Source organism: Dendropsophus ebraccatus, chromosome 13 (assembly GCF_027789765.1).
Source record: "Dendropsophus ebraccatus isolate aDenEbr1 chromosome 13, aDenEbr1.pat, whole genome shotgun sequence".
NCBI lineage: Eukaryota > Metazoa > Chordata > Amphibia > Anura > Hylidae > Dendropsophus > Dendropsophus ebraccatus.
In genome coordinates this window covers 8,506,942-8,523,148 of record NC_091466.1, presented here as the reverse complement: position 1 = coordinate 8,523,148, position 16,207 = coordinate 8,506,942, and the positions used below count along the sequence as shown (strand labels likewise).

The following is a 16,207-nucleotide window of genomic DNA, read 5'->3' as shown; positions in this document are numbered from 1 at the left end:
TGAAAAAGTAGTTCCCAATGAAGCGTTAAACCATATGGTATGCTAGTTTTAAGTATCTATTGCCAATAGGCGTCTCTATCTCTGAGACGCTTGCCTAAATCTCTCCCTCTCATCTTAGGAGCTACTTTTTCTATTCCATATATTGTAAAAAAAATAAAAATTCAATTCAAAAGTCAATTAAAAAAAACAGATCAAACGGATGAACGCAAATGCATTCATTTTTTTCATCTGCTTTTCATCCGTTTATTGCAAAAAACAGATGAAAAAAATTGATTGCAAAACCGTAGTGTGAACCCAGCTTTATTAGAAAACCCCGCCCACTTCCCAGTGCACATATTGAAAAAAGGCGCAGGAGGCGGAGACTGAAGGAAAATAGCGCAAAACCCTTAATAAATTCTGCACTGATTTTTATGAAGTCACAAAATCTAATAAAAAAAAATAAATATAATAATAATAATTATAATGCATACACAAAGATTAATGTGTTTAGACTTTTAAGATTTCCATCAGCAGCTTCTCACCTAAGTCAGCAGACAAAGCCGAATCCCCAATAATATGATTATGAATTCAGTATTTCTTGTGTCTATCACTCACTGCTACTGATTTCATGGGGGTATAAAATGGCCTGAGGGGGTATGTATTGGCCTAGGCCGAAATACACCCCGGGGTATAAAATAGCCTAGACCAAAATATACCCGGGGTATAATCTAGCCTAGGCCATTTTAACCCCTGGGTATAGTCAGGACTCTCCCCTGTTCTGCGAGCACTGGTGCACTGGGGGGAGGGGCGAGACAGCGGCCTCTGGTGGCTGGAGGCAGAATACTAACTGTATGTGTTCCTCAGGAGCGCATACAGTTAAAGGCTAACATTGGCAAGGGGCCCTCTAAAGCCAACACATATGTGTCCAGTGCAGTATTCAGTGGGGCCCCTGCCAGTGTGGGCCCCTTGCCCTAGTATGCGCGGTGCGAACATCAGCCCTGGCCCCAGTGGACACATCTCCTATTCATGTGATAAATGTCTGGACGCTTTGTTCCCCCCACGATCACTAGGAAGAGGTCCATGGCCTCCCTTACTATGTGACCAATCACTTTCCTTCGCACTGTGGTCATAGGAACCATCCTCAACCATCCCCATCTGCTGCCCCTGCAACCAGTCATGGTGACATCAGAGCTGAAAGTCGGGGCAGGAGGCCGACCAATCAAAAGGCAGGAACACAGGCCAATCAGGCTCCATGCCAGCCTGGATCCTTATTGTCTGCCCTGTTCCCTGCCTATGGTTTGGACTATCCTGGCGTGACCTCTGATCGTTGTGTGTTTCTCTCGGTTCTGTTCATGTTCTGACCCCTGGCTTGTTCTTTGACTATTCTCTGGTTCCTCATTTTGTCCCTGTCATTCCTGTCTGGTTGTCACCCGATCTGACTTCGGACCCTTTTACATGCTACAAACCCTAATTTTCCCTTATGTATACAGATTACATTGAAAACCACGGCTGGTAAACACTAACACGTATTCTCCATCACAACCAACATACAAACAGCAAAACAACAGGTAGGAAGAAGGCACACAGTATATACACTAATATTACTATGACATTACTTATCAGGTGCTGATCCTCAGTTCCAGCCTGTGTCATACTCCAGAGCAGCACTCACAATGCAGTTGTCTTTAGATCTAACAATCCCCCCATTCCCAGAGGGGAAAAAAAGATAGGATAGGAGTCAGCTGATCTTTCTGGATGTGTCTGTCAATGAGCTGGTTTACTGTTTTTGGTAGCAACCAGCAGTATAGTGAATGAGTGTCATACAGAATGCAGCTCAGGATCAGTCACAGGATAAGTCATTAGAGAATAACTCAACTTTCATGTAGATTAAAGAAGAATTCTAAAGCTACAGAAACTCAGTGTTTATATTCCTGCAGTGCCATCTATTTCATCCCAGCTCAGCTGCATCCGTGTATTTTACAACTGCACCTAGGTCATGTGACCACCACTCAGACCACCTGACAGTTATATGCTGTCTGGTGTTACAGGAAGTGGTCTGTCCTATGTCAGCTGAGTCCTGTGACCTATCAGATCCCTGCCCATCCAGCTGTATATAGAATGCTGTTATCTCCATTAGAGTAGCAGAACAGTGATATACAATAGTAGACGAGTCCATCCCTCTCCATCCAGTTGTATGTCCCTCCATCTATAGAATGCTGTTGTTATCTCAGCAGTGATATACAGTAGTAGGTGAGTCCATTGTGTGCGGAGTTATAATATTTCCCTGATCACATTATCTGACTATGTACTAGGCTATGTTCACACACTATTTTTTAGGCGGGAAAAATTTTTTTTTTGTTAATGAAGGCCGTCAAAAATTGTCATTATTTACACGCATTGTTATAAAAGAACGTCCATTATTATAAAAATGCTATTTCATTATGGGAACATAGCCTCAAGCTGTATCCCATATAATACTGTACAGTGTGAGAGGACAGAGGTTCTATGTCACTGATCTATCACTTACTGCAGTAATGAGACTCCACCCCCTCTGAAAAACTGAAGGCATCGTGGGAAGGGTAGGCAGCATTAAAAAGCCATATCAAAGGAGACATAGGAATCAAGATGGCAGACACGCTATACATGCCACTAAAATCGGTATATAAAAGCGCCTATATGTAGCCTATGCGGCAGATATATTTCTTCAGGACTCCATAATGTCCGTTGTTAAGCAGGAAGAATATTGATGATAAATGGGGTTATCCACCGTGATTCGCTGGATGATGTTGGTAGAGTCAGATTTCCCAGGGTCCCCTTGGTCTCCGGCGGTCTCTGAAGTCCTTTCGGCACATGTGATCATGGAGTACACATCCCCCAACTGGTAAAAGAAAACAATTCTCAACACAAAAGAGTCAGAGACCAGGAAAAGTGATGGAGGTAGGCGGAGGTCTCTGTATCTGCTACGCTGTCTCTTCTAGTCTATAATGTCCATAGAAAAGCTGGAGAAATATAGTAGGACTTGTGTGTTACCAATGGCCATCATTCAGTCTCAGGCAATGGGGCATCTAAGGCAAGGTCACCAGTGTCCTCTCTGCCCTATATGTGCCCATCCCTGGTCCCTTCGTCCATCTACTCAGGCTCTGTAAGATGCCGACCTCCTTAGGGACAATGTTTGGCCACTTTTGCTATAGTGCAGGAGATGATGGGACCATAATAATGAAGTGATTCGTACCTGTCCCGGTGCTCCCGCAGCTTCCGCACCACCAGTTCACGGTCACTCTACAGTCTCTGTAATCTCCTGGGTTCTTGAGTCCTCAAGGCCTGTCAGGAAGTACCCGCTCAGCCAGTCAGTGAGCAGATGTGCCCCGCCTCACACACTGATTGGCTGAGCAGGCATTATTGTGTTCCCACCACCCCCTGCCCTTCCTGGATTTTCACCGTTGCCTAAAGTTCCCCTTTATCCTGACCCAATGTGCATCCTGCTCACAACTAGTAATATAGTCCAATATTTCAAAAGATAGAAGTAGTTCTTGTGTATATAGTTGTCACTTTCTCAGTTATTATATGATTGTATTCTAGATACTTACATCCTCTCCTGTAGCAGCTGCCAAATATGAGGAAGGAGCTAAAAGAAGACACGAAGAAAGATAAACATCACTGGTTGAGTCAGATGTCTTTGGCCGGATCCATCCCATAACTTGCCTGGTAACCACATAATGTGTATTGGCTTTATTTGTCAGGAAACTACATCACCCACGAACACAACAGGAGGCTTAAGCTCTATAAGTTTATTTCTTGGCTTATTACCATCTGTTGAGTATATACTACACTGCCTTTGGCCTGTGGGATTGGTGATAAGTGGTTATATTCTCCAATTATCACAGTTGCGGCGGAAGGGGTTAAAAAAGCTCCGGAACTTTAAAGAGAATGTACCACCAGGTACATTCTCTTTAACCTGACACAGGGATAGAACGGCGCCATAACGGGCAAGCCGGTGTCGGTTCCCGTGTACGGCGCCATTCTATCTACGGTTACCGGCCGGTGCTCAAGCACTGGAGGTCGGCCGGCCCGCCCCCAGTGGGAAGGAATTGCCTCCCCTCTATGACGCGGCTTGATTCTAACGGCTTGAGCACCGGCCAATAACCTTGGATAGAATGGCGCCGTACAGGGGAACCGGGCCGCGGTTCGAAAAACGGGCCGCGGCACCGGCTTGTCCGTGACGGCGCCGTTCTATCCCTGTGTCAGGATAAAGAGGATGTACCTGGTGGTACATCCTCTTTAACTATGTTAACTATAAATTATATTTTAAAGGGGTTATCCAGTAATAGAGAAACATGTCTCCATGGAACTGAGTTACAAAACCTGGAGACAAAAGCGGGAGACAAGAGAGGTGCTGTCTCTGAAAGAAAGCGGCCATGTTTCTCTAACGCTGGATAACTCCTCTTCCTCATTTCTCTCTTGGGACTTTGTAAAAGGGTCATTCTTGCTTTTTTTTTCCTGTTGAAAGAAAAAGAGTTGACAATGGAAAAATAAAAAAAAAACTTTAGTCAGCAAACAAGTGTATAGACACCAGTCATACATAAGCATCATTATGAAGCAATTATAAGGTAGCCCCACCCCTTCAGTTGGGTCATGTGACCTCATGGTGACCCAATGGAAAATTAAGGTGTTTATGTGCTCTTAATGGGGTCTACAGCTCAATCAGAACTTCCTATATAATACAAGGACTGTTCCACTTAAACTCACCACAGGGGAGCACAGAAACTCCCATTAGGCTCATATATTACACTGTCAATAACACTGTGCAAACAGTTTTTCTCGAATGTATGAATATTACTTTGTGTTGCTTTTTGTCACAACATACATTTTTTTCCACATATATGAAAAAATTATGAAAAATCTTTATATGCAAAAATTGGGAGGGTGAGGCTGGAGCTAGAGGACATTCCGGCTATCCTTCTTACAGTTTTCATAGACTCCGTGGTCGGTTGTTGCCATTTGCTTGTCCTCATCTTTGTCACTCCGCACTGCGTTCAGCCCTGTAGATGACATCCTGTTATTCTCCATATTCACAGAGCCATACATTCCTAAAAATATTTTTTTGAGGGTTTGACGGCATTAACAAAAAGTAGCCATTTTGACAAGTGTTGTTTTCTTTTTTACATGTTCATCTCTGTTAAAGGGAATGTGTCAAAATGAAAATGTTTTTGTGTTAAAAATTTTTAAAAAATGTTTGGTGATTTTTTTTTCTAATTTTCCATTTTTTTTTCTCTATATTATAAAATAATCCTGAGATCTTGCAGTTCTCATTCTCACCACTGGGGATAAAACTAAGCTGAGACTTCCTGATGTGTCTGTGGTGATAAGAGGAGGCTGCTGTAAAGTGATCTGTACAGCATTGCAGCCTCATGTGACACCAGTAGATAGAGGAGACAATAGCTGCTCCCTGTGGAATGACCTTTAAAGGTCACAGAGCGTGCTCAGTAATGCTTCATAAGTTTAGCTTATAGATGAGTTCATATGAAGGGCGAAGCTCTACGTGTTATTAATTCTTTTGGTTAATTCTTCTTTTAAGAAGCCTCCCCTATGATGTACAGGCATAAGATTAGGTCATGTGACACAGTCGTGTGATGTGAAGTTGTTATGGTGCACCATGTTGAGTATATGGGTATCGGTGATAACCTGTAGATGACGATTTCTTGTGACAGATTTTGACAGACACATTTTTCTTTCTGTATATTAGGATCAGGCCAACGACAACGATGGTGACCGGCAGCAGAATCCCGACCATCAACCATTGGGTACTATAATCTGCAAAACAAAAGATGTAATAAGGATCATAAGGAAAGCAATGTTTCGACCCTAAGGTCATTGTCAAGCTTGAGAAAGACCTTAGGGCTGAAACGTTGCGTTCCTGTACCAGAATATGTAAATTAACTTTTTTCTTGACTACAGATGCTGTTGGACCTTCTTCTGCTTAAAGGGTTTATCCAGTGCTACAAAAACATGGCCACTTTTCCCCCTCTTTTGTCTCCAGATTGGGTGGAGTTTCAAACTCAGTTCCATTGAAGTAAATGGAGCCTAATTGCAAACCGCACCTGAACTGGAGACAAGAGAGGGGGAAAAGTGGCCATGTTTTTGAAGCACTGGATAACCCCTTTTTGAAGTCAATGTTGCCTTCACTAAGGATTGTGGCCAACCAGCGTGCACCCCATCCTCTTCATACATGGCCTTACTGGACGTCTCCCAAGGTGCTGTTGGAATACTTTTTGTATTTTATAATAAGAATGATGACACTAGTGGTAAGACCGAGAAAAGAAAAAAAAAAAAAAAAGATAAAAAGGAGACAGAAAAGAAGTAAAATGAGGAGGAGAAACATAGAGTAGAGGAGAAGTAGATGATAACGTAAATGGAGACAAACTTTTAGGAAGATAATAAAGAAGAACATGAAGAGGAAAACAATGAAGAAGACAAAGATATAAACAACAAAACAGAACATAAAGAAGAAGCGTAGAGTATATAAAGAAGACAAGTTGATAAAACATATACAAAGCTATAACTGGTACTACCTCCAGCACTCGGCTCCAAGACGTTGACCTGTAGGATGTTACTGAGCGCGGAGAAGGTCCTGTTGGGGGAGAGCTGGTTGCTGGCATTACACTGGTACCATCCTTCATGGTCATATAGAAGGGAAGGGATGTACAAGACTTTCCCATTGTCTTTAAGTTGATAGAGCTCAGAACTTTCCTCCACCACAGTGTCATTGTGTAGCCAGGAGACAGAGATGGACGTGCCACGTTGGGCGGAGCAGGTGAGGTTTAAGGCTTCTCCAATGGTAAAATCCTCTCCATCTTTATCTGTCATAATGTCAATGCCTGATACCGGTTCTGTTGGAAGAAAAATTAAAAAATATACTTGAGGAACATGTTATAAACCCATATACAATTTACTGGTTCTTAATCCAGTAGATAAGGCTATATTCACACCACCACTTAAGGTGCTGTTGGACACCCCAGCAGATTTTATGGCAAGAATAAGAGCCTCAGTTACGAGTCTCAAAACATGGGAATAGCCAGATATCCCTCCAGGAAAGGAAACCTGGTGCCATGGGGTGCCTCCCAGTGAGGAGATCACCGGGCCACCCTGATGCAGAGCTCCTTAAGTCCCACTTGGTTGTGAGTATTGGAACACAAATAGGGAATACCAGGGTGGTAGTTTTATGTTAAGTCTAACTCAGTTGCGAGTAATGCGACATGACAAGGGAAATACCAAAGCCAGACATTCATTCACACACGGCTGTTTCAGGCTATTGCCCCTCATCAGTGTCAAGCAGGATTCTGGCTAACAGGGGCAATGACCAATCGACCAACAAAATACAGCAATCACTGAGCTCCGGGAGATCAGTGAGGAAAAATCCAATGGAATACCCATTCAAGAGTCTCCATTGATACATTGCCCCCTATAAATTTTGAATATGTAAAAATGTGGTCCGTGGAGCTACAGTTGCGAGTATCTGGCTGTTCCCGTGTTTTGAGACTTGCAACTGAGGCTCTACAGACCCCTTTTTTGCATATTCAAATTTTATAGGGGGCAATGTATCAATGGAGACTCTTGAATGAGTACTCCATTGGATTTTTCTGGCTGATCTCCCTCAGCTCAGTGATTGTTGTGTTTTGCAAGAATAAGACAGCAATAAAGGGGGATTCCTGCAGTCATCGTGAAGAAAACCACAACAGACCCTGAAATAAGCCAGTGGTGACCACCAGGTGTTATTGGGCTCAACTATAGCATGGATCCAGAACAATAACATGGTTTTATAAACAGAAGCCATGATGGATGTGTGAACAAAGCTTGAACCCAGGGCAATAATAAAAACTTTATTAAAACTGAGAAAACAAACACATGACACAACTACTCACCTATTACCAGCAGACTGGCTCCATCACTCCGTTGAGGTTGGGTAGGGAAACCATTGTAGGCAGCACAGTAGTAGACTCCACCCATAGTCAGTGACGGAACGGTCAGTTGTATCTCTGCCGCCTCCATCTGGTGAACGGTAATATTTCCTATCAATGTTTCATGGTGATAGAACTGGTAGTATATAGGACAGGAGCCTCTAGAGGACGCACATCGAAGAACAATGTCCTCTCCCACAGCCACCTTGTCTGGTAAGAGCAGCAGGACAGGTTTATCTACAGCCACTGTGGAGGAGTAAGATGGACATGTTATCGTTTTTAGATTAAAGAAAAATAATCAAATTGTTAATAATTACAGTGAAACCTTGGATTCCGAGCACAATTCATTCTGGGAACATGCTTGTAATCCAAATCACTCGAAAAAAAAAAATTCCCAACAATAACTGGAAGACAGAAAATTTGTTCCACAACCCAAAAATAAAGTAGGTAAGGTGTCCAGTAGAGATGAGCGGACTTTTCGGATTCCTGGTTCGTATGAACCAGAACGATTGGCGTCGGATTCCCGCTGTCAGCTCGCTCCGTGCAGTGGGTGGATACCTCCTAAGGAACGTCTGGAAAACTGGGATACAGCCATGTGGATTGTTGAGCGAGTATGAGCATAGTGCTTGATCGAACATCGGGGGGATAGATCAAGCTCTAAGCCGGCCAAGCACCTTGGGGTGCTCTGGATGATTAAATATTAAAATTTAAATTTTGAGCACATTTGACGCCATATCTTCTTCACATGACACTAAACCAACTTTGCAACAAGATCTGCCCACTTGGCAAGCTCAGTGAAAATGTCAAAAAGTCCCATTTGTTTGCAATTTTTGATCAATGACAATCTATGAATCATCTTCATCCTGCGCACATCGGCCATATATAATAATAGTACCAGGAATCCATACCAACCTCTTATACTGATATATAACACCTCACTCATCTTCATCACCGTATCCGATAGAGTCCGCACCTCACAGGTATAATTCCCAGCATCCTCCAGCTGAGCGGACTGGACTGTGTATTGTACTTCATCAGGTGATCCCATTTCATGCACTTAATGTCCGTTTCTGTAGATGGTATACTTCAGCTTTACGTCCTCTCTGAGAGGGTTACGTCTTGTGTTACACCGCAGGGTCATGGTGTCTCCTTCCCATATGTCGGAGGGGGATGATATTTCTGGTCTTGTGAAGAGATCTAACACAGAGTATAACAATAATCATCATTGGGCACAAGCAGCTGGATGGAGATTAGGTCTGATCTGGGGACTAGTCTATGGCCCTGCTCTGGGCTCTGCTATTCCCATCTCCATGACTTGAGTATGGGTTCCTCGGAGGACTACATCCCAGTGCAGGTTCTTACCAACCATTATAATGTGGACAAGAACAACATAGGATTGTCTTCCCTTCCCCGGCCCCATATAATCTACCTGAGCCGCCTGTATGGTACCTGGGCCTGCAGTCACTGGATACATGATGGGTATATGACGCCTTGTGCAGTTCCTCACCAACCATTACTAGACGTTTACGCCTTTATACTAAACCTATTAGAAGAGAATGGGGGTGTTGGGGTCCTGTATATTTTTACCTTGGATGAATATATATGTGTCTTCTGATGATACTTTATTCTTCTCACATCGGTAAATCCCGCTCATGGATTTGGTCACGTTCTGTAGATGTAACATCTGGTCTGATCCCTGGATAATGGCTCGTCCTTATAAAATGTTGTCTCCCCCTTCTTATATTTGTATCTCGGAGGACTGTGACATCTCAGATCCAGGGCGTCGCCTTCCAGAATAGTGGGTGGAGTCTGCAGGATGACATCACGATCTGAAGAAATAAGAGAAATGTCCCCAATGTCCTGTAGCCTCCTCTGTAGATAAGAGCTGGCACAGATGGGGCAGATACTCACCTGGGGGGTGGACATGGAGTCTGAGGGGGTAACTGGCTCCTCTTCCTCTATCACATCTATAATCTCCAGTATCGGTAATATTTGCATTATTAATTGTGATGGATTGTTGCTGATTTCCGATCTTTACATTGTTTCTATACCAGTCATATGTCCGGCCTGGTGATACAGAAGATTCTCCCTCACAAGACATCACCATCTTCTCTCCAGCAAATATACTTCTGCAGTTTGGACTGAATTTCACAGCCGGTCTATGCTGTACACCTTTAAGAGATACAAATGTAAGAACATATAAGACTCCAGGTCTGCCGGGTGATGACCTGTATAAATGGTCAGGATGGAAGGACGCTCTAATCCCAAAATTGTTAACCCTAAACTGACACAATGGAATGAGAAGATGACATCCACTGGAAGATGTGTAAATGATTTAGCCAAATAGACTTATTTCCACAATGTTCGGTGAGGAAAGGGATAGGTGTGTGACAGGGGAATCTTATAATTATTATACACTTTAGACCTTGGTCAGCAAAACCGACCGCTCATGGCTGATTTGGCCATCAATCTAAGGTGTATGGGGCCCCCGTGAACAACCACCGACAGATGATGTCAGTGTGGATAGGGGTTAGAGAGAGAGAACTAGAGAGTGTTGATAGGGATCCAGAAAGAGACTACTAAAAGTATTGTTCCTGCAGAGGCTTACTCCAGGTCTTGGCCTCAAGGTCAGGTCCCCTGTGCGGGAATCCATGTCAGATGACGTCTTCCTCTAAAGTACCACAAGTACTATGCAATGCTAAAGCCTAAAGGTGGGATTACTACCATACAGGGACCCCTTGCCTACATCTGGAGTGACCTAGAGGTTCGTCTGCAGTGGAGCAAAGTGCTGCTAAAGCAGAAGTACTCCATGGATATCCCGGGACAACTTTAGCTGTGATTGGTTGTGCAAGCCCGGGGCTTGTTGTTCCAGAACTGACATCTTTCTGGCAGGGGCCCATATCTTTTCCTAAACTGTGAGTACAAGATCAAGATTTCTACAAAGCCAAGTGACAACCGACAGAGTACTGTGACTAAGGGCCCTATTCCACCGGACGATTATCGTTTGCATATTAGTTAACGATTAACGATCTCAAACGACCGCTATTGCGAAGGACCTGAAAATGTTCACTCATTTCCATGGAACGATAATCGTTACTTATGATCGTAATTGCGATCATTTTTATTCGCTATTCCTTCGCAATTGCGTTCGTATCTATTGCGAACTACCGAACGCTATTAATGTTATTAATTGTAATCTCATGTCCTTGTTGTACTATTGTTTTATTGTCTTTAGACCAGTAGTAATAGTTATCACTGAGGGTTTTATTCTGTCCGATATCACATCTTATAGTCACAGAGTCTCCGCTGTATATGTGGCTCCAGTTAGGAGAGGAGGCGACCACCGGCCGGGAGGAGGAGGAGCCTGCAAAGACCAGAAATACAGTGTACAGATACCAAAGGCCATATTACATAGAGCAGATAGGACAGATATCATTCCATGTGAGGAGCTGATCATCGGCTGATCATTTTCTTTCAACATGTTGAAAAATCTTTGTCCGCTAACTACGCATCGCTGCATGTAATAGGAATGCGGTCAGCAACTGATGGAAGTAGTAAATAATAAACATACATACTTACCTGTCCAGACTCCTCTGTGTCTTCCTGCCTCTTCCTAGCTGACCAGAGCTGTCTCTGAAGTTTGTACACCCATCTCTGCAGTGACAGCCTGCTCAGCCAATCACTGATCACAGCACTCTCCTGTCTCTGTCAGTGATTGGTTGAGCGGGTATAGAAGCTTCAGTAACAGCTCTGGTCAGCTGGGAAGAGTGTGGACAGGTAAGTATATATGTTTATTATTTACTATATACAGCAAGGGCTGCATAGACACCGTTAACAATATGTATACAACCCTTGGTGCACTGCTGTCCAGCCGTGTAATAGGCTCAGTAAGAGTGGTGGTCACTTATTAGGCAAATCAGGCCATGTAATAAGACCCTAACTATGTTCTCACACAGTAAAATAAAAGCAAAATATGACAGCAGAATGGCTATAAAACACAACTGAATTTTGAATCTAATAATTTGCTATATGAAGTCTATGGAAAAATGTCATGTGTATAGAGAGGCAGTCACAGCTCTGCCCCCTGTATATCATGTGTATAGGGAGGTAGTCACAGCCCCGCCCCCTGTATATCATGTGTATAGAGAGGCAGTCACACCTCTGCCCCCTGTATATTGTGTATATAGAGAGGTAGTCACAGCTCTGCCCCCTGTATATCATGTGTATAGGGAGGCAGTCACAGCTCTGCCCCCTGTATATCATGTGTATAGGGAGGCAGTCACAGCCCCGCCCCCTGTATATCATGTGTATAGGGAGGTAGTCACAGCCCCGCCCCCTGTATATCATGTGTACAGAGAGGCAGTCACAGCTCTGCCCCCTGTATATCATGTGTATAGAGAGGTAGTCACAGCTCTGCCCCCTGTATATCATGTGTATAGGGAGGTAGTCACAGCCCCGCCCCCTGTATATCATGTGTATAGGGAGGTAGTCACAGCCCCGCCCCCTGTATATCATGTGTATAGAGAGGTAGTCACAGCCCCGCCCCCTGTATATTGTGTGTATAGAGAGGTAGTCACAGCCCAGCCCCCTGTATATCATGTGTATAGAGGTAGTCACAGCCCCACCCCCTGTATATCATGTGTATATAGAGAGGTAGTCACAGAATAAAATATATACAAACATGATATCGGTTCTCTGAGGTATAAGCTGATACCAGAGCTGTCTGGCTACGACTTATCCCGCCAACCATAGAAAGCTCATGAGCGTTTACCTGTGCAGAATATTCATGTACAGGGAGGCTGGGAGAGATGACTTGGTTATTATTAGTTCTTAAAGGTGCCTGGCCTCCTTAAGAGAAACACATTTCTGCCATTACACTATTATTTTTCCATCTACAGACCCATATGGGGGCTTGTTTTTTGCTGGAACAATTTAAGATTGTAAATTAAATGGTAAAACTGAAACATAATTATTTAGTGAAATTGAGTGAATTGGATGAAATTGGGGAAAAAACAGCAATTTAGCAAATTTGAGGGATAGTGATAGTGAAAATTTAATTAGCTTTTTTGATTTTATTTATTAACTTTATACTGATTAGACAATGACACAATTCTGCATGTGGTGATACAAACTATGTGTATTTGTATTTTTGTTGACAATATTTTATTTGAAAAATGACAAATAGAGGGTGATTTAAAGGGGTACTCCAGCAAAACATTTTTTTTTTAAATCAAAGTGCCAGAGATTTGTAATTTACTTCTATGAAAAAAATCCTCCAGTCTTCCAGTACTTATCAGCTGCTGTATGTCCTGCAGGAAGTGGTGTATTTTTTCTAGTTTGACGCAGTGCTCTCTGCTGCCACCTCTGTCCATGTCAGGAACTGTCCAGAGTAGTAGCAAATCCCCATAGAAAACCTCTATGGGGACATGGAAAGAGGAGAGCACCGAGTCAGACTACTGGAAGTACTGGACGATTGGAGATTTTTGAATAAAAGTAAATTACAAATGGCTTTTTCAATTATGTTACACCCGACAGGTGTGGTACCTGTTATATGGACCTTTTAATCCTGTGATTGTTATTGATCACAGCGTTTAAATGGTTAAATGACTGATATTAGGATGGCTGATGTCAGTCATTAGCAGTGAGTGCCTGCTGCTATGTGCTCCATACACTTCCTCACCACCACTGAGGTATATATATATACTGTTGGTCGTGACTTGGTTAAATATACCCAAAAGGTTACTGGGCAGGTCCATCAGATGTGTCCATGATGCCCACAGCTTGACGTCCCCAGGAGCACAGGTCAGATACAGATGGATATATATATATATATATAGAGAGAGAGAGAGAGAGAGAGAGGAGGCTGAGGTTCTCTCTGACTTATCTACCTCTAGTTTCCTCTTTAATTTTGCACATATTCAAGAACTAAACATGGGTGTAGGCCACAGGCCACAGGCAGAGCAGAGCAGAGCGCCTAATACACTGATTAATGCTATGCCTATGGCACAGCAATGATCAGTGTATGCAATCAATGACTTAAAAAAAAAAAAAAATGTTTTTAAAAATACCCCAAAGCCCCTCCCCCAATAAAAGTTAAAATCACCCGCCTTTCCCATTATAAAAATAAAACATGTAAAAATAATGAAATAAATAATATTATATAAACCATAGCGTGCGTAATTGTCCGATCTATTAAAATATAACAATCGTCATCGCAAGCGGCGAATGGTGTAAACGAAAAGAGCGAAAAAAGCGCCGGGATTGCTGATTTTTTGTTACATTATATTTTATGTTGCTTTTACCATATAGTGCATTACGTAGACACAGGAACCCCCCAAACGTTACCATATTGCATCTTTTTTACGATTTGACCTATTTATATCTTCATAAATAATATATTTGGGATTCCATCATACATGTTATGGTAAAATGAAAGACGCCATTACAAAGTACAACTATTCCTGTAACAAATAAGACATTACATGGCCTGTAGATAGAAAACTGACAGTGCTAGAGCTCTTAGAAGGGGAGGAGGGAAAAACGAAAACACTAAAATGAAAATTGGCGCGAGCACTGGGTCATTTTGGGCCTGGTCATCAAAGGGTTACTCAGTAGTGTATTTCCCACTAAAGTAATAAAGATTTCCAAACAAGGATGTGCTGTATATAGTATATCCTTACATATATCATACAAGAGGCAGAATAGACTCTCAGGCCTTATGCACACGTTCAGTAATATTTTCTGGTCCTGAAACAACCCGATCGAACAACCGTATTGCATCCGTATTTCCGTAAATCAGATTTTACTACTCACTGCTTTTCAAGTTGCACTTCATCCGTATTTTTTTTTACGGAAATACGGATGCCAAACATGTTACAATCCGTAACCAATTGATTTCAATGAGAGGATCCGTAAAAAAAATCTGGGTCCGCATTTTCATCCATTTCTGCTACTGATAGTGTGAATAGCCCAACAGACATCAATGTGCACTAACTGAGATCCGTAAATTACGGGACGTGTGAATAAGGCCTAAGGACTCAGTATAGTAACATAGGAGCCTGTACTGACTCTAGAGGTATAGGATCAGCTGTTCAGGATGGGTCCCTACATATATTATAATGAAACGCTGTGTTGTATGTGACTGGGTGACTCTACTATACATAGTCCCCTATAGAGAGTGACAGATGGGAAAACCTCAAGTAACGTACAACACTATAACTATAGATACGAGGTATAGACTATAGTAACAGTAAATGGTGATCAGGACGGAGGGATGACCCCAAGCTCCCACCACTATAGCTGAGTATCTCTCTACTTACAGACGAGGAGGAGGAGGAGGACTGGCATGGTGGACTCTCCATGTGCCATACACTCAGCATTCTGCTCTATGAACATGTTCACAGTTTTCTTCACTTCCTCTTTTTCATATTTTATCACGATGTCGGTGATGTGAAGAAGGACGGACATTTTTTGTGTTTTTTTCTGATATTACTTCCTCCAAAAAGAGAAGTGTGGTGAAGAACCAGTGGTTGGGGGGTTTCAGGGTTTACATGGCTCTATGGGAAAACTGATGAATGGCGCCTCCTAGTGTATAACTATAGGGGTGGTAGCTGCATTGTCTGTACATAAACCTCCAAGCCTCCTGTCTAATTGATTCCTTTCTCAAAGGGTAAGTAAAAAAAATCAATTGGCGCCTCTCAAACATAAGGCATCCAGGGAAGCCACGAGACCCAGACCCCCAAGCGGGACAGTTCCCCAAACTCTCATGTTTAGTTCTATCAGCTTCTTCAAAAAAATAGTATTGAAGACTTATGCCAATTTAGACCAAACCCACCGTATTCTCCAAAGAGTCCCACAGTCTCTCTTACTTTTTTTACTGATTGATGGACATCCGAAAGAAATAACAATATGTCGTCTGCGAAAAGAGATATTTTTTCCACCTTATCTTCATATACAAACTCCTTTATTCCTTCTTCCCCTCTTATTAATTCAGCTAATGGTTCCACTGCAAGAGCAAACAACAGGGGGGAAAGAGGACGCCCCTGTCTAATTCCTCCTGACAATGTAAAGGCCTCCGACATCTGCCCCTTTATTAGAACTCTAGCCCGCGGTTCTCTCGGGCCACTCCACGCTATCGAACGCCTTGATGGCATCCAATGAGAGGATGGCCCTACCCGCGGGCGACTCCATACCGCCCCTGATGTTACAAAAGGCCCTACGGATATTATGGTAAACCCCCCTACCCTGAATGAGGCCCGATTGATCTCTGTGAA

The 16,207-nt window shown here is 42.9% G+C and overlaps 1 protein-coding gene across 1 annotated transcript; it reads right to left on the bottom strand.

Moving 5' to 3' along the window:
• Positions 1-2,368: 2,368 nt before the first annotated feature.
• Positions 2,369-8,173, bottom strand: LOC138770833 (Fc receptor-like protein 1). Its single transcript, XM_069950087.1, has 6 exons — positions 7,899-8,173; positions 6,549-6,866; positions 5,662-5,790; positions 4,944-5,018; positions 3,567-3,604; positions 2,369-2,857 (listed from the first exon to the last, which is right to left on the bottom strand). The coding sequence occupies exons 1-6, from the start codon at positions 8,023-8,025 to the stop codon at positions 2,684-2,686; spliced, it is 861 nt and encodes a 286-aa protein (XP_069806188.1). The 5' UTR covers positions 8,026-8,173; the 3' UTR covers positions 2,369-2,683.
• Between the last annotated feature and the right edge of the window lie 8,034 nt (positions 8,174-16,207).

Coding starts and splice junctions, on each gene's coding strand:
- LOC138770833 (XM_069950087.1), bottom strand. CDS start 8,025: ATGGAGGCGGCAGAGATACAACTGACCGTTCCGTCACTGACTATGGGT. Junction 5,791..6,548: donor CTTGGAGCCGAGTGCTGGAG/GTAGTACCAGTT, acceptor TTTGTTTTGCAG/ATTATAGTACCCAATGGTTG. Junction 2,858..3,566: donor CAGCTGCTACAGGAGAGGAT/GTAAGTATCTAG, acceptor TTCTTTTACCAG/TTGGGGGATGTGTACTCCAT.